The 22,447-nt window shown below is 51.9% G+C and overlaps 1 protein-coding gene and 2 long non-coding RNA genes across 4 annotated transcripts in view; 2 read left to right on the forward strand and 1 right to left on the reverse strand.

The window, feature by feature from the left end:
• Positions 1-10,527, reverse strand: part of LOC135575347 (uncharacterized) — a 34,953-nt gene extending 24,426 nt beyond the window's left edge. Inside the window, exon 1 of one of the 2 annotated variants that reach the window (XR_010465927.1) lies at positions 10,150-10,324. This is a non-coding gene — a long non-coding RNA (uncharacterized LOC135575347). Of the gene's footprint in view, positions 1-10,149 lie in introns of both variants that reach the window. The other variant, XR_010465928.1, reaches the window with a different exon arrangement.
• Positions 10,528-11,516: 989 nt separating this feature from the next.
• FOXF1 (forkhead box F1) lies at positions 11,517-15,736 on the forward strand. The gene is made up of 2 exons (XM_005504866.3): positions 11,517-12,716; positions 14,363-15,736. Exons 1-2 carry the CDS (start codon positions 11,657-11,659, stop codon positions 14,521-14,523), a joined length of 1,221 nt encoding a protein of 406 aa, XP_005504923.2. The 5' UTR covers positions 11,517-11,656; the 3' UTR covers positions 14,524-15,736.
• A 1,014-nt stretch (positions 15,737-16,750) lies between these two features.
• Positions 16,751-21,981, forward strand: LOC135575348 (uncharacterized). Its single transcript, XR_010465929.1, has 3 exons — positions 16,751-16,928; positions 20,517-20,689; positions 21,744-21,981. It is a non-coding gene; the product is annotated as an uncharacterized LOC135575348 (long non-coding RNA).
• The last annotated feature ends 466 nt before the right edge of the window (positions 21,982-22,447 follow it).

Raw genomic sequence — 22,447 nt, forward strand, 5'->3', positions numbered from 1 at the left:
CACATGGCTGGTACTTTATGGCTAAATATATGCTATAATAAGTCCGTGGATTTTCTGATACTGTAGTAATGCAAATAATCAACCCTCAGCTTAACTGCAAGATACAACTGCCCAGGGTGCACTGTGGCTTGGCCACTGCATCTTCAGTTCAGACCTTTTGTTTTAATCTTCTCTCTCTCTCTCAATAAACCCACCAAACCCACTACAAGTAAAAACAAGGCGGCTTGATATCATGCGATAGAAAATATGTGCTGTAAATATGTTTTCTGACTGTGATATGGGGATCACCCCCCTGTTACCACCAGGTAATCCCCCTCTACCACCCACCCCGCTTTCTCCAGCGTCTCCTCTCCCCCCTCGGTCATCACTTCTTTTTGGGAAGCCCAAAACTCCAACCCCTCTTTGGACAGACTAAACAACATCTGCAAAGTCGCCTTTCTCCCCTCCAGCCCGCCCAGGGGAAAAGAGCCGGTCCCAGATGGACAGGAGAAAGCCGGTGTCACCGGGGAGGGCGAGTGGGGCTCCCTGGGGGTGCCAGAGAGCAGGGATGTGGCGGAAGCATAAAGCACCTGTTGGGAGGCTATTTAAGGATTAGCCAAGTGCTGACAGACAAATTGGCAAGATTAATAAGAGCAATCAAGGCTGTGTGGGCTCGAGTTGTGAGCTGACATTAATGTGACATCACTTTCATCTGCTTTTGCCTCACACCGCATAGCCGGCTTGCGGCATCATTAGTGCTTCTAGAGAGCACCACAGTCGGATGTGGGGGTTCGAGGAGTGGGGGGATGTCTGTGGGTGTGTGTACACGTGTGTGCACGCGTCTGTGTTGGGGTAGGGGACAGCCCTTTGTGCCCATCCTTTACCTGGTCCCCATGCAGGGGCTGCCCGCTGTGACCAGCGCAAGGGCTGTCCTTGCTCCAAGGCAGGTACCAGCCAGGGGTTGTGTGTTTTGGGGGAACACTGGGCCCCCCCAACCTGTCTGCCCCCTATTCCCGGCACCTCTGCAGAGCCTACCTGTCTTCAACAGCACAGGCTTAATTTGGTGACATTTACTCCAAAGGCATCTGCTCTACTGGCTTTGGGATTTTTTTTGCCCTGACCTACTAAGTCACTTAATGTCACTGCAAAAAAGACGATGTTTCTCCCCTCTCCTCCCCACCCCAAAAAGGAAAGAAGTAAGATGAAAAAAAAAATAATAATAACATAATGGAATGAAGGCTAATTCCAGGTGCGAAAAGAGAACAAAGAAACTCCTTTGTGGTCATGCTAAGCCCCATGCTGGAAATCTCCCCTTTCCACAGGGACATGGTTTGACCACCTGATGATATTTTAAGAGGGAAAAAGTTATTTTCAGAGCACTCCTTTGCCCCCACAAACCTGGGAGAAATTCCCCCTGCTGCTCTAGTGCAGCACAGCCATGGTAATGTGGGAAACTTTGGGTAGGGAAAACTTTGGGTAGGATTTCCTCATTTTCCCTTTTTTCCCCTTGTTTTTTTGAATCCCTTCCCTGCTGAAGTTCCGCTCACCCCAAATTTTGTTCACATCCCCTTCAAACGGCGACTTGTTCACACTCCAATTTTCTTTGAGCTTTACTCAATGAGGAATCATAACAGTAGTAAAACAATCTGAACGTACAAATCCTCCAGGTCTGCCTGGTTCTGCCGGAGAGGCTGCTCTGTTGAGAGCTTTTGCCCACAAAAGGAAAGTGTTGAAAAGGAGCAAGATGCCAAACGCTGTGCGCACGTTTGCTCACAGAGCTCCTGGTGGGGGGAAAAATCCACTTGCTGGGACCCAAAGTTGATCCCTCCATGCTGGAAAACTATTAAGTGGGGGAAAAGTCTGTAAAAATCTAATTTTTTAAACTATCACTATCAATAGTTCAAGTATGCAAATGAACACGGGGATAGAGGGAGTTGGGAGGGGGGGCAGGCAGGAATAATTTTGTAGAGATTAATTTTTGTTAAGAAAACCAGAATGAGATCGACCCCAAAGCCAGACACTGAAATCAAAGTAACAGGGTGATGATTGCTGCTCCCCTCCAAAAAAACTTCGCTATTTCTGTTTTTGTGTAAATCGATTGATTAATTCCTGTTTAGTTAGCATTTATAAGGACTGGATTTTTTTTGTTGTTGTTGGTACCATCTTAAATGGGTAAATCACCGGGCTTTTTTGAGCAGATTTCAGATTCCGCCTAATCCCACCCGGCAAAACCCCCCTGAGCACATCGTATCCCCACCGCGCCTGCGGTTCCCCCATGCAGCTGAGGTTTTGGGGGACACGCACCCGTTTGCCACGGGGACACGGAAACTCCCCTGCGGGGTCCGGGGAGGCTCGGGGAGGTCGAGCTGAACCCTCCTTCCCCTGCCCGCCTCCAGGAGCCCGGGGCTCGTTTTCGTTGATTTTTATGGGTAATTACTGAAGATGCTTTTCCCCGCAACGCTCTTCCATCCCTGCCCGCAACACCGGGAAATGCAACCCAGACACCGGGGAGACAGGGCAGCACGGTGGTCCCCAAAAATCCCAAGTGCCTTTCTGCTAAAAATAATTAGTTTAAAAAAAAAAAAAAAGCATTTTTTCGCTTCCAAAAATTGATTAGGTTTGAAGTACACAGTTTAGACCAATCCGGCAGCAATATCCCGGGCATTCAGTGGTCTGTTTGTAATCTCAGCCTTTTTCATTAACATAAACACTACTTCAACAAAAATACACACGGCCACCTACTAAGCCAGTGAAGCAAATGCGGATCCCGTCGCGGCGCGGGGGTTAAGCCGGGTTTAACGGGCGCGGAACGGCCGCGCATCCCGGGGAACCGCGGGGGAGGAGCTGCGTGGAAAACCTACGAGAAAAATCGATGTTAAACCCGAGTTCTCGTTCGTGTCCCTGCCCCGGGAGTTTGCAAGATACCCACCGCTAATTCCCCTCTCAGGGAAAAGATTAGGGAAACAATAAAACCTCTACCCAAATCCCCCAAACCTAAACCCGGGGAGTTTGTTTTTCTTCTCCCAGCTTGGCGGGTCCAGGGCCGCGGTTCAGGGAGCGGGCGGCAGGTACCGGGGCGGCCGCAGCCCGTGTTCCAGGGAAACAATTTTATCTTCTATGTCTTGTTATGGGTTTTGCTTTTCGTACTTGCTTTCTTGCTTGTTGTTGGTTTTTTTGTTTGTTTGTTTGGTTGGTTTGGTTTGTTTTAATTTGGTTTTGTCTTTCTGTTTTTGTTTTCTTTCATGTTTTCTCTCTCTCATTCTCCCCTTTTCTGCCTTTGTCTTTTCTTTCTTTTATTTTACTTGTTTAATATTTCTCTTCTCAACTTTTTCTCTTATTTCTTTTTCTTGTTTTCTCTCTACCTTTCTCTCTTTTTCTCTCTTCCTTCTATTTCTCTCTTTACTTCTTTCACTCTCTCTGTCCTTCTTCCTTTCTTTCTTTCTTTCTTTCTTTCCTTCTTTCCTTTTCTCTTTTCTTTTTCTTTTTTCTCTTTCTTCCTTTTCCCCTTTCTCTTTCTCTCTTTCTTTCTTTTAACCTTTCTTTCTCTTTTGCTGTCTCCTTCTCCTGTCTCCTCCTTTCTCCCTTATTTCTTTGTCTTTTTCTCTCCCCTTTTTTCCCTTTTCTTTTTTTCCCTGCTTTTCCTCTTTCTCTCTTTTTTCTTTTTCTATTTTTATCTTTATGTCTTTCTTATTTTTTGTTTCCCTCTTTTTTCTTCACCATTTTCCTGTTTCTCTGTTTCTTTCACCCTTTCTCACTCTCTTCTTAATTTCCCAGTCTCAATTTCTCTTTTGCTTTTTCCTTTCTATTTGTTTCTTTTTCGTGCTCTGTCTTTCTAGTTCTCATTCTTTGTCTCTTTCTCCTTCCTTTTTTTCTTTCTTTACGCAGGTATGTACATAGTTCTGTATGTCGTTCTGTCTGCTGTCTTTCTTTTTCCTCCCTCTGCTTCCTTCTCTACCCTCCAGGACAGTTTCTCTCTACTCCCCCGGTCCCGTCTCCTTTGGGGGGGGAAAAACCCCTGCGAGGGGAGAAAACTCCTTGAGCCCGTAGTGATTTCAGTGCAGCATTCAAATTCGATCGTTCGCAAAGGAGAAACGAATAATCCCATAAGAAAAATAATTATGCTGCAACCTAAGCCCTCGGGCAGCATCTTTGCCCCCAGGTAGCCCGTAAAATCTGCCCAAGAGAGGGATTTTTTTTTCCAATGCCTTGGCGACCAGGCAGAAATTCCCTCATCCACCGATTGCAAAGGGGTTAGATTCAAAACTATTTTGTATGTTCGTAAAAGTGGGATTTAAGGGAGATTAAGAGCGCGGAGCTGAGAGTGCTCTGCAAACTATGCTGGTGCGGTTTTTTAATTCAGCGAGAGATTCTGAGAACAGGAAAAGCAAAACCATTTCTGGACTCGTTCGTTATTCGAATGTGTAGTGAGTTTTGCGCCAGGTTTGGTGGCTTTTTTTACAGGTTTCTTCCCTTTTCCTCCTCGACTTTCACACACACGCATCTCATTCCCAAAAAAACCCAGATGCGGGCAGATGGATGGACCCGCTCCCGTTATCTGCTTGATTCTCACAAAGAGCTTTGCTGCAGAAATCGGTTAATTTCGGGGCATAATAGCCAGTGCTGCGGAACGGAAAGCCTTCGCACCTGGGGCTCAGCAGTTCAAGTATCCACTGAGCATCTTTCCCGGGAATGCCAACAGAGAATGTTATTCCCTGCAACACATTTTTAAAGCACACCCCCCCCAAAAAAAAAAAAACAAACAAAAAAACCCAAAAACGCTTATAATATTTAGCTAGGGACGGGCTGTGCAAAACGGCTCATTTTACGATGCGCTTTTCTGTTTTACTAAGGAGACAGGAAAGATGAATAACAGAATTTTTTTGTGTCTTTTAAGTCTCTGCGCTGGTTACTGCGAAGCAAAGGGGGGTTCGAATCTGCAGCACCCCGTAATGTGGCTCCAGAGCCCGCTGGTGCACTGCAGGGCTGTCAGAGCCCACCAATTAAGTGATACATCATTAGCTGGGAATTTAGTAATTTAAAAATAATAATAATAATAATGCTAATAATAATGCTAAAAAATAGTTTTTGCGGGGAGAGCTTCCAAGGAAAGCCCTCCCTGGTTCTCTGCAAAGAGGGGAGCAGGGAGAGGAGAATGGCAGTTATTTACAGCGGGGATTTTTCACGTTGTTTGTGAACACGAGTCCCAAAACTCCACCTTTGAGTAGGGGAAAGTGGGGAAGGGAGTTTAAATGGGGGATTTATTACAGAAATAAGGTCTAAAAAATCAGGAGGTTGCCCTGGCTGTGCGGGGTGACCTGAGTCCAGACAAGGGGTGTCCCTGGGACGGGCAGCCAAAGGCAGCTGCAGCCTCTCAGACCTGGGCCTTGGCCAGTGCAGCCCCCCGTTCCCCTCCTGCCGTGCGATGTCCCTTTGCCTGGGGGCTGCCAGGCCGCTCTGCAGCCCAGTCCCCCTCCCTGCAGCAAAGAACCCAGAAAAACGGCCCACGGGTGTTTATCCCACCACAGAGATGCTCTGGGGCTCCCTCCAGCAAAAGTCGCTTTTGCAAAAGAGCGGGGGTGGCCTGGTTGGTTCCAAGACAATGTGCCAGCTCCGTGTGCAGAGACCAGAGGGACAAAGCCCCTCTGCTGCACCAGGGACTCTCTCGTACGCCGGGGGCTTTCCAGGTACCTGAGGAGGTCAGTACCTCCCGGCAGGTCGCTGTCCCCACCCGGAGTTGGTGCCAGGCTGTCCTCGCTCTGCCCTCAGCAGAGCTCCGCTGGCAGCCGTTATTTTTGTCTCATCCCTCCCCACGGGCGACAGCCGCGTCCTGCGTGGATGGTTCTGCTTCCACAACCCCCTCTCCCCGATAGACAGGTGACAAGGGGTGGTGGCTGTTGAGGGACCCCGATGCTGGGACCCCAAGGATATTTACCCTGGAGAGCGCCCGGATTTTGGTGCTTCCTACCTCGGTGGTCCCGGGAAGGATCACGATGCACACGGATCTTTCTCCCCCCAGGAGTGCACCCGGACCCGCAGCACCGGGGACCGATCCGGGCCCCCCGGTTTCCCCCGTGTTTTTCACTTAGGAACCCGCACCCCCAGAGCAGGGGACCAGGCTCTGCTGTCCCCAGGGAGTGCGCACCGAGGGGCAGCACAGGGAGGTCGATACCTCTCAAAACCCGTCGGGTTTGTTTTCTTAATTTCTCTATATTTCAGCATAGACGGGGCCGCCAGCTTCACTGTTACTTAGCCCGACAATAAACCGTCCCCGCGGCTTTCAGTACCCGCGCAATAAAATAATTCTTTCCTCCTTGATTTGTGCTATTCCGTTGTAACTTCTCTCAATTCTTCGTGCAGACGAATTTTGTGTGATACCCCGAAACGAGGGACCGATGGTGCTCACCCGCCTGACGCTAAAAATGTCCCCCCTCCGCCAGCACCGGCTCACCAGTGCGATTTAGACTTGGTTTGGGTTTAAAGCTGGGGTGAAAGCAACGAAAATAATTCAATAAGCTTGGAAACAAGGCTGAGCCCTGGGGAAGCCCCTTGTCCTCCCCATTTGGTGGGGAGTTCCCGGCCCGGCCCGACTTTTCTCTCATAATATCGGGAGTTGGAGGCGATTCCGACCCCAATAGCGGAGTGGATCGCAACGTTTCTCCGCTGTCCCCGTTTTACCACTAAGCCGCCGCGGTTTTGGGCTAAGAAACCTGGAACTGGTTCCCCATTTTGTCTGCTCTGCCAAGGAGCAGGTAGAGGGGGGCATCCCTTCCCGAGGGTCCTGTTTGGTTTGGGGACATTCCCAGCACCGGGACTCGTCGCTAGAAGAGCTCCCCCAGGGCAGAAGATTTGTCAGAGAAAGTAGGAATGTCTCTGCAATGCCAGCCTGGATTTACACCTGGATTTACACTTCGGGTCGCTTTTAAGGGCGAACTTTTTTGCTGAGGAGTGGCCGGGAGCATCGCTAACCAGGTCCCAGCTCATCCCCGCTGTTTCTCTCGGTACCCAGGTCTTCGGTTCTGAATCCCAGCCAGCCAAAAAGCATAATCTCTCCGGGAAAGTATTCTAGCTATCCGTCCCTGAGCATGGATATAAATACCCGGAGATATTTTGAAGATCTCTGTGGGAAGCGATTGTGTCTAAGTGGTAGCGCTCAGAGCTTGTTATCGCTGGAACCGATTTGTATTGCGGGAACTGGGTCCTGCCAGAAAACTAAAAAATTCTGTGCTGAAGCGGGCTGTAAATTCCTGTGCTGCAATATTTCATCGAAGGACGTCATGGAAAATGTGGGCTTGGCGGGGGGGGAGCGGGTCGTAACTGGCAGAGGGGTGAAAAGGAAGACGAAACGGGGGAAGTGTAAGATTTTTTTATTGTTTTTTCTGACCAAAGCCTGAACTTCTGCCTGAGACGCAGCGGCTGCCAGGCAGTCCGCAGCCGCCTTAGGCGCTCCGCTTCGCCCCCACTCGCAATTTCGGCTTTTTCCTTCCCAAAACCTCCTCCGGGTCCCGCTTGGTCCTGAAGACCGGGCTGTGCCCGCATTGAGTCCCGAGGATGCGAGGGGCCGGACTCTGGGTGCAACCGAGAAAGGGCCCCGTCCACAACCAGATACACGCACACGCGTGAGGCAAAGCTTTGCCGTGTGATGGACCCGCTAAAATGGTTGGAGGGGGTGCGTGTGTCCCCCCGAATACCACCTTTCCCTCGACCTCAGGTCCTCGCTCCTTATCCCCAGCCTTGAGCCCCTCGTTTACAACGCACCCCCTTCGGTCTTAAATAAACGTTTAGGGACCAATTTGCCGCGGATTTGGGGCCAGCGGCCACGGGGATGGCCACGACTGAAAAAGAAATTTAAAAAAATTAAACAGCAGAGGGAAAAGGGCCGGTGCTGAGGAAAAGGGGGGGGGGAAGGGGTGTCCTGCGGGTGGTGTTAATGCAAAGCAGGGGCAGCGGGGAGTGGGACATGAGGCGGTCACTCCCCTCGCCCTGGGTGGTCCGGGCTAGCAGGAACACCCCGGCCCCTCTCCGAGCAGCACCCAGCCCGCCTATAACAATACCACCTATATACATTTCCATACTCGGATTACACCCGGCCTGGTTGCAAAGTTGACTTCACTTAAGCAATTAGCTAGTAAAAATACCTTCGGCGCAGGAAAAAGGAAGAATGCTCGGACTTGCCTGTTTTTACACAAAACACTGCCGAGTTTCGGGGCGGGGGAGGGAAGGGGAGAGGGTTTGGGAAGGAGCCGGTTGGGAAGTGCAGCGGGGCCGGGGGTGTTCGCGGGGAATATGCGGGGCTGGGACAGCAAAACGGGCCTCGAACGGTGCCGGGATTAGCAGGGCTAATTGCTCTAGATTTTTTTTTTCTTTCTTATGTACTTTTTCATCTTCCCTGTATCTATCCCCCATCAGAGGCTGTGGGTAAACCTGATTAAAAACACACAAACCATCAGCAAACAAAAGCAAAAGAGAGGCCCGATCATCCGCGGGGGCAAATTTTCCTCTTCAACCCAGAAATTTTCCCGTCCTCTCCCCGCCAAACATTCATCCGAGGCCCATCTTGAATCTGAAAGTGCTTCTGGGACCTGTGCGGAGCTTTTATTAGCAATAAAGCGTCACCACCAACCCCTGTCCGTGTTTTTCTCCCCTCCATCCCTCCAAGGCCAGCACGGTCCCTCCAGCCCCGGACACCGTCATCCCCCTCGTACATCAGACTCGGCTTTTCCTCCCCAAAACTCTTATTTCCCCAATTATCGGTTTAAAACCTTCCAATGTTTCTGCTCTTCCCACGGAGAGGCCTATAAAACTCGGGGCGATTTATTTCCATTTTTAGCATTCGCTGTTTGCAATAAATACATCAGAAAACAAATCTTCACACCCAGAAAAGATACTGCTAGAGGGAGAAAGGGTGTTCGTGGAGACACTGATATTATTTTAAGGGGAATGGTTTGATTTTTGGAAGTTTTGTGGGTTCTTTGTTGTTGTTATTGGGTTTTTTTTCTGGGATATATATTTATTTCCTAGTGGAAACGCTGCTGGTGTGACTGTTTTGAGCGTGAGTTTTACACGAGCTCTTTGTGTTGCTTTTCGAGCTCAGTTCCCTCGTGTTTTCTGGGCAGGTGGGGGAGATTCAGTCGCAGAGCGGTGTAAAGAAAACCAACTTTTTTGCGGCCCCAGGTGGGGACACTCGATGCGGAGCAAAGCTCAGAGTCAGCGATGCGGTTCCCCCGCAAAAATAAAAATAAATGCAGCGAGACGCGAGAATGGTTCATTCTGCACCAACCGTCCCGGGGCTGTAAGCACCCGGAGAAGGTGATCGCTTCCCGAAAAATTGATTTTGGGGCTGGTTTTTCCCCCTTCCCAAGCAGCCGCTCCCGGTCGCCCCGGACGGGAGGAAAGAGCGTCCGCCGCCTCCCCGGGCAGCCGGAGCGGCCCCTTCTCCTCCTCCTGAAGGGAAAAGCTCCAAAAATAACTGTTCACTGCTCCCATCCCCTCCCCGGGTACCTGTCCCCAGCCTGGGGTTTGCCCAGGGCTCTCCCTGCCTGCCCCCGAAGCTCCCGCTTCCCGCTTTCCCTCCGGGAACAGGAGGGCCGGTGTTTTCTACGAGAGGATTTATTTTTCGGAAAGGGGGCAGACGATGGAAGGGGAAGGAGAGACGGCAGGGAAAGTAAAAAAAAAAAAAAAAAAAAAAGAAAGAAGAAAAGCCCCTGATGTGAAATCTCTCTTGGTTGTATCACAAATGTGACAGGCGCCCCGGAGGCTGCTCACAACTGCTCGCGAATAACGCGGGGAGCGTTTGGGAACCCGATCGGTATCTCTATTTTAAAAGGTATTAAATTATCATTAAAAACTTTAAAAGCCAATATGGAAGATGGGGGCCTGGGGGGGGAGGGGGTGTCTCTCTCTCTGTGCAGAGGGACAGACCCACAGCACTGCGGTGCGGCCTGCAAGTTGGGGAAGTTTTTTTCTTCTTTTTATTTTTTTTTTCCCTTTCCTTTCTCTCTTCCTTTTCCCAATCTTGAAAGCGAGCACGCTGCAGCAGCCAGCACATCTGCTCCGCTCCCAGCCAGCAGCCCTGGAAGCCCAGGCTCCTGCAACCCCAGCTCCCACCCCCTGGCAGCGCAGGTTTTCACGAGGGATCCGCAAGAATGTGACAAAAGTTTTCAAGCGACTTACCCTGATGAGTGAGTGACAGGTCTCCTGGTGGAGCGATGCTCGAAAGGTTTTTTTCTTTGGGGAGTGGGAGAGAAAAGGGGGTCTCTGACCTCCTTCCTTCCTATTCTGCGTCCCCCCACCCCTTGTGTGTGCCCGTGGCATCCGCCGGAGCGGAGCATCAGGCTCCTGGCATTTCACTGCAAACGTTCAGCACAGATTTATACAACCCCCCCCCAAAAAAAAAAAAAAAGAAAAAAAATATATATAACACACCCTTATCCCTAAAGCAGCCTCGGAGCAGCCGGGGGGTCGGAAGCCCGGACCGACGGCGGAGGCAGAAAAGGGCATTTCGAGAGGCAGCAAAAGTTTTCGCCGATTTCTTTTTATTAAAGCACCCCCGATCCCGTGTTTACATTGCGCAGTATAAACATCCTGCCCGGGCCCGCCGGGCTTAAAAGAGCGCACGAAGAGGGGGTTTAAAGTGGGTGAAGCTCCGCGCTGCGCGGAGGCCGCGGTTCAGCAGCGCCTCCGCCGCCCGCGGAAGCTCCGCGCTGCCCGGCAGGCCCGATCTGCCGCGCCTCGGCCCCTTCCACGGCCCGCGTGGGGCGCTTCCCACCCTCCCCCGTGATTTCCAGCAGAGGGGAGGAGGGCAGAACGGAATGGGGGGGGGGGGGGAGGAGGGAGAAGATGACACCACCCCACGCAAGCGCCGCGGACACGCGTGGCACAACCCGCCCCACTTCCCCCCCTCCCATACATGCGGCACACCCGGGGTGGGCAGGGATGCGTCGCGGAACCCCCGGGTCGGGTAGAGTGGCGTGGAAATGGCTCTTTAAAAACTGCCCACCAGCTGGGAGCGGGGAGCGGAGGGGGGCCGGGACAGGACGGCGGAGGGGGCCGACCGGGAGGGCGTGGGGGAGCGGGTCGGGGCGGGGATCTCCTCTCCGCTCTTACGTCTGTCAAGAAGCAGCAGACGCCGCCGCAAGAGATAAAGTAAAAGGCGAGCGGCGGGGCCGGGAACAGACTTGACAGCCACCGCAATGGGAAGCAGCTCCACGCAGCACCGGCCCAGCTAGAGCCGGGGCGAGGGGGGGACGGCGGCGGCCCCGGGAGCCCGGCCCGCCGAGGGACAGCGGGGCAGGCGGAGGCGTCTGCCACCGGCTTCTTTTCTCGCAGCAGCAGAGCTCCGATCGCTTCCACCCGCCCCCCCATCCCGCCTCCCTGCGGCCCCCCCGACCCTCCGCCTCTCGCTCGCCTTCTGCAGCCGTGCTCGGATTTAGGGATAAAGTGAGAGGAGGAGGGAGAGGAGGAGGGGGGGGGGGGTGTCGTGTCGTCGCTTCCATTTGTTTATCCACGGAGGAGTGAAGTCTCCCGGTGGAAAGAAACCCCGCCGGCGGGCCGGGAGGAGGCCGGGGGTGGGGGAGTGAGTGGTGGCGGAGCCCCCAGCAGCGTGGCCTTTTTTTGGGGGGGCGCGTAGGGGAGGGTGGCGGAGGAGGGCCGGGGCTGGCCGCCGCGGACCTGGCCGTAGATGACTGCAGAAGCGCAGCAAGCTCTGTCCTCTCAGCCCCCTCCTCCTCCGGTGCAGAGCAGCTACGGCCCCATGTCCTCCGTGGCCGAGAAGCAGCCGCAGAGCTCGGCCATGGACACCGCCTCCGCGGCGCCCGGCGGGGCGACCGGCAGCGCTCCGGGCAGCGGCGGCAACCCGGGCAGCGGCGGTCCCAAGGCGAAGAAAACCAACGCGGGGATCCGGCGGCCGGAGAAACCGCCTTATTCCTACATCGCCCTCATCGTCATGGCCATCCAGAGCTCACCCTCCAAACGCCTGACCCTCAGCGAGATCTACCAGTTCTTACAGAGCCGCTTCCCTTTCTTCCGAGGCTCCTACCAGGGCTGGAAAAACTCGGTGCGCCACAACCTCTCGCTCAACGAATGCTTTATCAAGCTGCCCAAGGGGCTCGGACGCCCGGGCAAGGGCCACTACTGGACCATCGACCCGGCCAGCGAGTTCATGTTCGAGGAGGGCTCGTTTCGCCGCCGACCCCGCGGTTTTAGGAGGAAATGCCAGGCGCTGAAGCCCATGTACAGCATGATGAACGGGCTCAGCTTCAACCACCTCCCCGAGAGCTACGGCTTCCAGGGCTCGGCCGGTGGGCTGTCCTGCCCCCCCAACAGCCTTTCCCTCGAAGGGGGCTTGGGGATGATGAACGGGCATTTGTCCAGCAACGTGGAGGGGATGGGCCTCGCCGGACACTCCGTGCCCCACCTGCCCGCTAACGGTGGGCACTCCTACATGGGCAGCTGTACCGGCTCCTCGGCGGGGGATTACCCGCACCACGAGAGCTCCGTGCCCGCCTCCCCGCTGCTCGCCGGCGGGGGAGTGATGGAACCCCACTCGGTTTATTCCAGCTCGGCCTCAGCGTGGGCACCGTCCGCCTCGGCGGCCCTGAACACCGGCACATCCTACATCAAGCAGCAACCCCTCTCGCCCTGCAACCCCACGGCAAACCCGCTCTCCTCCAGCCTTTCCACGCACTCCCTCGACCAGTCCTACTTGCACCAGAACAGCCACAATACCGCCGAGTTGCAAGGTAAGGCGGGGACACGCATGGGAGAGACCCGGGGGATACCGGTGGTACGGGAGCGATCCGCAGTCACGCGTGGATTCCGAGCTTCGTGGACAGTGTTAATGCTGGGGAGGAGACTGTCGTCCCCCCTGCTCCTCGCCTTCCCTTCCCAGGGGTAACCGGGCAGCCGTCGGGGCTCGCCCCGATGTGGGACTCGCACTACGGGACTGGGCACCGCCGGGCCAAAGCTCCGCTCCCCCGGGAGGCTGCTCTGCCGCCCCAGGCCTAGAACCGATGGGCAAAGGCAGGCGGGGAGCTGCGGGAATGCAACGTCGGGGATGAGCCCGAGGGGGTCTTCCGCCTCCATCGAGACCTAGAGGCCTGTGGAGGGAGAAAAATGGGGGATTTCTCCACCGACGTGTCCACCATCCTCCCCGCTCCCGCTATCAGCTCCTCTCGGGGTTGTGTTTCCCAGGCCCATCGCCTCCCTCCGCTCCTCCGCCCATGCGGAAGTCGGTGGCCCGGGCCCCCCGTTCCCCGCAGCCCCGGCCCGGCCTCGCCCCGGCCCCAGGATGGAGGTGCCGGGGCTGGATCTGCCCTCGCTCCCGGGGAAGGGGGGAAGACTGTGTTTTGTCCGGGAAGAGGCCTTGGGAGGGACGGGACCAGCGCTGGGCTTCACCCTGCGGCCCGAATTCATCTCGGGGTTGGGAATGGCCTTTTGGGGCACGGGGGAGTCTTGAGAGCCATGGTCGAGTGAAGGGGCAAGTTTTGGGCGTCCCTACACATTATCTCGGGCCTTCGGGGGAGTGGGAAGCGCCTGGCAGAAATGGGTGTGAAAAAGAGTATTAGCGGGTCAGAAACACGAAGCAAAGCGGGGAAAAAAACATCAAGTGGGCCAGTACGAAGTGGCCAAGCCCGGGCACAGCACCGGGCCAGGGGCAGCGCCCGCCTGCGGGCACCCGGATCGGTCCCCGCTCGGGGTGAGCGCACCCAGATCCGCTGGAAAACAGCAAAAATCCGTCCCGAGGAGCCACCGGGCCTTCCCGCGGCCTTAACGGAAACGCTCCGAATTAACACCCAAATTAACAGCGGCGGGGAGCGGGGGCCCCGGCCGGGAGCTTCTCCCCAGAGCACCCCAAATTTACAGGGCGTTTTTTTATCCCGAAGTGGCGGCAGATAGGGCAGGAACAGCCCGGCTTTCGGTGGCGTTTCGCTTTCGGCCTCTCTGCCCGGTCTCTGCCACCGGCCCCGCTGGACGAATATGTTGTCCCCGCTCCGCACCCCGCGGACATTCCCCACAGGAGGAGGAGATGGGAAAATCACCCGGCGCCTTCAAGGGGGCAAAATGGGGGAAAAAAACTAAACCCACCCCAAAGTAAATCCCATTTCCTCGAAGCGTCCTTGGTCCGCACCGTCCCAGGCCTGCGGAGGTTTCCTCCGCCGCACCTGTCCGCACCCGCGGAGCCCCGGAACTGCCCGTGTATTTGTGTGCTTGCAAAAATACCCTCAATTTCGAGCTGACACCCGGGGGCTGCGAAAAGTTTGGTGGGCTTTTTTGTCTTTTTAAAATTTTGTTAGTCCCAGACGGCGTCTTTTCCCCCTCGTGCTCAATCTCCTCTACTAAATATAATTCCGATGGTTGACAATCTTTCTCCCCCTCCATCCCTCAGGCATCCCGCGGTATCACTCCCAGTCTCCGAGCATGTGCGACAGAAAGGAATTCGTCTTCTCTTTCAACGCCATGGCCTCCTCCTCCATGCATTCAGCGGGCAGCGGCTCCTATTACCACCAACAAGTGACATACCAGGACATCAAGCCGTGCGTTATGTGATACGGGGCGGAAAGAAAACACCTCCTGGGGAGGGCGAGGCCTGACCAGGCCATCAAGCCCCCCACCTCCAGGACCCTCTCCGTGGAAGGGGGGGATCTCTGCAGACTGGCTTTGTTCAGGAGGGATAAACAGGAGCACCGGAGCTGAGCATCGGCCCGACCCGACCTCCAACGCGGGTCTTTAATCACCGACGGTCTCTGCCTTCTTCTGCTTCTGCGCTTGGGGTTGGGTTGAGAGGAAAGCGAAAAACAGCCCTCCTCCCTCCCCCCTAAAAAAAACCCGACTGCGAGTTCGGGTTAAGGGTTTGACAAATGAGGTTATTATGCTTCTTAAAAAAAAGAAAATTACTAATTCAGTTTGTAATTGGCATTGAGCGATGCCACCATCCCGGCTGGCAGGCGCAGAGTCGGATCGGGCTGAGGGCGTTGGAAAGGACCGGACTTTAAAGCCAGCGCATCCCGCGGCCCCTCCGCGCTGCACCGCGGGGAGCAGCGGAGTCACTGCCCGGATCCCCCCGCCCCAGCCCCTTCGGTGCCGTCTCACTTCGAGACCCTTTTTCAGATATTTTGGTTTTTTACTTTTTATTTTTTTTTTTCGTTTCGGCCAATACCCAACGGGCAAAAAAAATCCCTCAGAGGGATTTTTTTTATTTTACCTATTTTTTGGGGTTTTTTGCCTGCAGGATCAGACCCTATGCAGAGAGAATAAGGCACTTTGAAAAGAGACAGCCATGCTCATTCTGTTATTTATTCTACTTGTTGTTGTTACTAATAATCGAGACACGAGTAGTCTCAGCTGATCAGTATTAAATCGGTGAATCTCTGTTGGCAATATTTGCCATATAGATTTTTTTTTTAGTTAACCTTTGTAAATTTTAAACCGATCATGGTCTCTGTGTAAAGACAATCCTCCATATGTTTTTATAGAAATATATATATAATGAAGGATTATTCCCCTCCCTCCCCCTCTATATTTTTTTTCGCCCTGACTTTGTACAGTTCGGTGACACCTATTTTAATTCTTTCTGCACTGTATAAAATTGTAATTATGTGTTGTCGTTGTTGGTTTAATTTTTTTTCGCCTTGCCCTTTTGTGTACGTTTTGTCCCCTAAAGAAAAAAAAAATCGAACCCAAATAAAACATGTATGTTATTTGTACATGGGCTTCACGGTTGTATGAGCAGCAAATAAACGAGCACGCGGTGTAACACGCCTAATTATATCTGAGGAGTCTGTGGCTTCCGCCGGGCTCCGCGGAGCGCTCCGCAATGGGCGGAAAGGCCGCGGAGCGCCCGGTCCGGCCGCTGCAAGTCTTCATACGTTTCGTGCAAAAATTCCTCATCTCGAAAGGGCCTTTTTGGGGTTTGGCTGCGGCTTCCGAGGGCTCCCGGGTCCCCCTCTTTGGCTGCGCAGAAATATTTAAAATACGGATAATGAAACGAGGAGGGAGGAAATCCTGAGGTGATTTTTATTTTTATCTTCTTATTACTATTGTTATTATTTTTCTCCCAAGGAGAAGGTGGAAGGCGGCGTTTGACAGCTCGTTGCCTCTTGCTCGGAGACAACTCAGGGATGCACCCGCGGCTCCTTTTCTCTCCTCCTCCATCCCGGGAGAGACACACCGGCATTTCTGGGGCAGCCGGAGCCTCCGCTGGGAACGGCGAGAAACACGCTAAAAGTTCTCGCGTGAAAAAATGGGAGAAAAAAATATTAATAATAAAAATAAAGCAGATGAACTTCCACACCACCTCCGTCCTGCGCTAAATCCGCAGCGAGGGAACACAAGCCCGGCCCATCTGCATTAAGAGGTCTTTTTCTGCGAAGTTTGGGTTTATTTGGTCTAATTGAGAATACTAGCACATCCAGAAAATTTTGCTTTAATCTGTGGGGCAATATGTCTATATCAACGCTCATGGCAGGAATATACACACACATAAAAAAATAGGTGCATGCGAATTGATCTGGTTATTGGCTGTGTGCTTCTGTCCTTATATTGGGAAATTAGGTTACTGAATACTAATTAGCCAAGCTGTGTGTCATCAGCTTAATTAAAAGCAAAGTTAGCTGTTAACAAAAAAAAAAAAAAAACAAACCAACTTAATTATTCTTTTAATTAAGGCAGGTGGGAAAGGTTTTATTAGAGTTGGTGGAGGCCTTTCTTAAGAAGCAGGTTTTTGTTGTTTGGGTTTAGTTTTGGGGTTTTTTTCCTAAGAGTTTTTTTGGTGGGCGTTTGGTTTTGTTTGGGGGGGGGCAGGAGGAGTTGTTTTCTTCTTTTTGAGAGCAGATCTGCTTAAGCTAAGAGCAAGAAATCAACCCGCAGCATTTATTGGCGTTTCTCCTGTTATTATGCCTTTCTGGGCTGATCGTTCCCTCCACCGTCTGCACCGCTGCCCATCCCTGTTGGAGGTGAGTCGCGTTGTTCTCATCCTTTTTATATACAAGCTGAAAACTGAGGGGTTTTTTGCTCCCGAAGCACATATCTCTGCTAGGTGTGGCTGAGATAAAGGCCCAGGGTTAGGAGTTTGGTCTCTGCCAAGTGATTCTTCCTTCTTTGTAATCTCACTGTCACTTCTAAGGTTCTTTTTTCGTCCTTCAAATTAATTTTGGACTTTCTTCTTTGCCTGCGGTGCTGATGCCTTCACAGCTTGGCAGGCTGGAACCTTGCAAGCCTCAGGTCCAGCTTGAAAGGGGTTTGATATCTGGTCCCCAACAAAGGTTTACATGATTTACTTTTCTCCCTCCCGTCGGTTTTCCAACCTGGAAAAACAGAACCACCGCATTCCGTGGACGCCACATATTCCTCAAGCCACTGAGCACAGTCTAAACAGACAGGTCTCCATCTCAGACACCTACAGCAGGGAGGAGAGGATGAAACCCCACAGCCCTTCTTCTGCACAAGACAAACATGCTTTTTCCCCACACTTATTGTCCCAAGGGATCGGAGAGAAAAAAAAAATCTAGCTGCTATCACAAGTGTTCCATTTGTACAAGCTCTGCTTGTATGTTTGCAGGATCGTTTGGGAGCTGGTAGGAGGTGAGGAGAAAGAAGTTTTCTCAGAAATTCTGTTGGAGCCTTGTAGGAGCAGATGAGACATAGGCTTGCTCAGAAATGTGGTATTTGCTCACGTAAGGGCCCAGATCTGATCATGGTTTGGTATCAACAATCTGCTCACTGCTCCTCGTCACCCGCTTCCCAACTTGTACGGGATAAAACAACACAGTTTTCTTTTTTTAAGTTTTATTTCTGCTATAGAAAAGAGTTTCTTATTGCAGATACCATGTGCAGGCCCATGAGCTTTATACAGGGCTGAAATTTTGGAGCATGATGAGAAACAGGCCTTGGTGTCTCCAGCTGGGTTCGGCACAAGATGTATCCCTGGCTCAGGAGACCTGGGGGGTCCCTGGGTGAGCTACCCCCAGGCCTGTGTGCTGCCATAACAAAGATTAGGATGGTGAGGCAAGTTGACAGCCTTGGTGCTTCTTTGTGCTCCCCCCATCCTTGTAGGGCCACCATGGAGCCACTTTTACTGCTGTCACTTGGCCCTTGCGTCCCCTGGTGTGCTTATGGGTGGCGCACGGTCCCATGTGGGGCACAGCTCGAGTGAGGGTGAGATCACGCAGGGATCCCAAAGCGGGGGCATGCACTGTGGAGCCCCTGCAAAAAGAGACGTGAGGCTGGGTCCCCCGTGGGGTAAACCCACATTTAGTGGGGGACCCTCAGGGTGACCTGTCGTTCTTCGCAGGGGGGCGGCAGGGGACAGGGATGCCGATGAGGAGCCTTTCGGTGAATGGGGGGGTTTGGATGGGTCCCTGCCGAGGGCTGCGGTGCCGGCTGAGGCGGGAAGCCGGGAGATTCTGGGGGGTATCGAGGGGTGACAGCGGCGGGAGGTGCCGTTCCCGTGGCGGCAGCGCCACCTGCTGGCGGCAAACAGGCAGCACCCGCGCCTCGCCCCTCCCGCGGTTTTCCCCAAATTGGGCTTAAAACCCGCCTGCTCCGGCTGCTTCTGACATCTTCTCCACGGAGTGAGTGTAAAACGCTTGCTTATTTTTTTTTTTTATCCCTTTTTTCTTTCTGGCATCCAGAGCTCTGAAGGCAAACGTCCCTTTTTATTCAGATTTAGCATCACGATGTTAGTGGTTGAACCTGTCAGGTGAAACTCGTTTCTGGGTCACTTCTGGACCAGGCCTGTTCTGTGCCTAGGTGGGACAGGTAGCAATACTTGGCATGGGATATCATGAAGTAGCCCATGAATACAGAAACTCAGCACACGATGTTCTCGGATGGGGTTGATGACCCAGACTAGCAAAAAACTGGGTACCTTGGAGACTTTACTGATCTTTACCAACTTATCAGCAGGTAAAGGCTCAGATCCATCAGAAAAATTTTGTTCCCGATTTCTCCCTTAAAACCCGGAAGTTTGGGACCTTGGGGGATCTGAGCCACAGATCTTGTCACTCTTGAAGAGGGGACTTTGATTTCTGTGTCCCTGAAATGCTTTTTGCAAGAGCACACCTGAACATTTGTTCCCTTGCCGTGCATATTTACGAGCACGGCTGCTGCTCTGCAGGAAAAGACAGTGCTCGGGTGCAACTGTGGGCTTCACATTTGCACATCCCTGCCAAGAAATCTTTGCCACTGGGAGCTGTCCTCAGGAACAAAATACCTGATGCAGGCGAGTGTGTGTTTGGCTGATGAGACCCCCTGATGAGCAGATGTTCCCAAGTGCCAGCAGCGGCTCTGCAATCGTGAACTGATGTTATTCATAGAAAGTTGTCAGATCGGCTCAACAAGTGAGGAAAGGCATGCGGCTCAGTTGATTTTTTTCTAAATAATTTTCACTGCCAGTGTTCATCTTGCTTGGTAAGGAACTAAAAATCAGAATATTATTACTGAAAGGTGACAGGAGTGAACCTTACTGTTACTGAGCATCTGGGCTGGAGACCCGTCTATCTGCACAGGATTTTTGAAACCAGTTCCAGTTATCACGGGTTGCTCGGATTCATCAAACTTCTGATTAATGTTTTAAAGCCACTCTTAAAATGAGCTAAACATTTGTAAGGGAGACACAGATCCTTCAGAAAAATTCACTGAGGTGGATCATTGTGTCGTAATAATGAATTTCATCTGCTTGGACAGTTCTCACAAGTCCTCCAAGTGATCCCAAGGAGCCTGGTACAAGCATCAGACAGCAAGTGACAGTCCTAGAGATCAAACCATCTCTATTAATCATGGGAAGAGATGTGGGGCCGTTGGCAGTGCCGCGTTCCTTCAGCAGTTCTTACACTGGTGCATTAATAAATACATGAGCCTAAACATAGTTGTTTATTTAAAGCAGCAGAAGTTGAAAGACCCAGAGTGGTACAGAAAGTGCAATTCTGCGGCTCAGCTCAGCTTCAGGCTAATTACTGAAAAAATAAGCAAACACACCTGGGAAAGCAAGATGACAGGACCTGGAAAGTTTTGCAGGGACTTACGGTACCAAAGTTCACTTGGAGCAGAAGTTGCTACAGCAATTGTGTTGCTCTGCGGTGGTGAAGAAAAGCCACTGCAGAGTGATTGCCTCCCTCAGAGGGATGGAAACACCACGCTTCGGAGTCTGAGCAGCGCAGGTGCCTGGAAAGACTCTGAAAACATGATATCCCTCTGGAAAAACTGCAAGTATTGCTTGTCTGAACAATTATTCACTCAAAAATACTAAGGAGTGGCAGCAATGGATACACTAATGACTAGAAATGTAGAAGCTTTTGCAGCATTTCGTGAATGTTTCCCTTATTTTCCCTTCTTTCCCTGCTCTCCCCCCCCCCCCCCCGCCTCCCATCTAACAGTCCTGCATGTTTGCCTTAGTCCTCAAAGAAAGAAAAATCACCCTGGTTTAGCTCTATGTGCTCCTGCATGGGATGGGTGGACTGTAACACACTTCTGTGACTTGCTAGACCTCTGGAGGAGGGTCGTTTTGGGGAAAAGTATCTTGATTTCTGTCTCATTTGTCACAGGGCAAGAGAGCTGCGGTTTGTCCCTGAACTGAAAAGAGGCTGGTGTTGGGTACCTGGAGCAGGAGGATCATTCAGCAGGGCTGGCGAGTGGCTCCAGCAGGAACATGGAACCAGGGACTGTGACATCGCAGCTCTTCCTTGGGAGGCAACAAGATGCCCATCTGGGACATCAGGTACCCATCACATAGAAGAGTGCAAAGGCTATCACACTGTGTTTTTTTTTTATTTGAGAGAAAGAGCTTTTGATGAGTTTCTAGTCTGTTCTCTCCAGTTGTTTTCCAAAGTGGTAGGAATCACCAGTTGCATCTTGTCTATCAGGAGCCACCTCCGCCTTCCTCATTTTCCCACCCGTAAAACGGGGATGTTGCTGGGGCCACTGTAAAGATTTGACTAGATAGGTCTATATCCTGAACTCATTTCTCCCCGTGACTTCAGTGGGATGCTCAGCCCAGAACAATGGCAGGATACACGACCCTAAACATTTCTGCAGCGCTTTCAAAGATGAAAAGCAGTGGCTTTTCTACCTATGTCAGTGTAGGGGCGGGGAAATGCTTCATGATGTTTATAGCAGACATCACGGACATTACACATGAAAACATGGGAAATGGTGTCCTTTTCTTGGAGGGAGATAATCTTTAATAGATGGCAATGAGGAAATAAAAGCATTTGTACACAAACAGGCTACCTCACCAAGGGGTGTGTTTGCCCAAGTAATGTGGCCACAGTCACAGATGTTTCCTCCAGAGCCAGAACTGCTGCACAGGGCTGTTCCTTCTGAGGAACCGGAATGAGAGAAATCCCAGCACATGCTTTTCCTCCCCCTCCTCATCCCTTGCTGCAGTTGTGGAGAAAAACTCAGGCCCAGTAGTAGATTTTTTTTTATTTTAAATTTTTTTTCAATGGAAACATTCCCTTAAAAATGTTTGTTTCTTTGGAGCAGTAGAAGAGGATGAAATTACAAAAATAAAAAAAAAAAAGTCATGACTTGAAGACAGTATTTAACCATCCATTTTCTGAGATATTTTATTAGTCTGCAAAGATACCGAACTAAAGCCAGATTGCTTTCTGGGAAGGGGCAGGGGACTGATGTGCAGAGATGCCAGAGGGCTGGATGAGGACCTGGTTGTGGGATGCAGGAGAGGAATTTACTCCCTTCCCACCCTGATAGTGAGGTGTGTGTGTGTTTTTGTTTTTTTTTTTTTTTTAATTTCCTTTTTCTCTTGATAGAAACAAACACTCTCTGACTCTTGTCACTCAGAGACGACTACACAGCAACATGGCTTGTTTACTGGCTGTTTTCAGTGGATTGAAGCTGTGTGGCCTTGTCCTCATTCCAGGCAATGCATGGACAGAGCTGTCTGGAGGAAAACCCGACCAATTGTATAGTTTTCAGTGCCGAGTGGCAGTTAGCCACTTTGCTTTTATTGTTAACAGATCGCAATGTTGCCTTGCTGCTATGCCACACACCACGCTGTGACTAATATCATTCAACAAAAGAAAATCCCCTCCAAAATGACCCGTGTTCTCCAGCCGAATGGATCTGGTAGAGGCTCCATTCATCCAATCCTGTGGTTTTTTCTCTCTGCATCTCTCCCACAAGCGAGGATGGGAAGAGCAGGAGAATCACCCTGGGAAGCTCAAGTCCATGATGTAGCACCTCGGGTGGTCACTGTTGGATCCCACACCCTCTCAGCTGCCATCAGAGTGGAGCTGGGTTTGCTCACACTGACCAGTCTCCAGAGTTGTTCAGCATCTTTCCCCACCGAACCCTCCAAAAGAGGGGCGTGCAGGAACAACCTCACAACTTGTTTGTGCCATGAAAGGAGCTGGAAAGAATGCACCAAACCACATGACAAGCAAGGACATCGGGCTGCACAGAGAATAGAAAGACTTCATTTTTAATTAATTCTGAACAAAGTTGGCTCAGTAAA

The sequence above is a fragment of the Columba livia genome, chromosome 13 (genome assembly GCF_036013475.1).
Source record: "Columba livia isolate bColLiv1 breed racing homer chromosome 13, bColLiv1.pat.W.v2, whole genome shotgun sequence".
NCBI lineage: Eukaryota > Metazoa > Chordata > Aves > Columbiformes > Columbidae > Columba > Columba livia.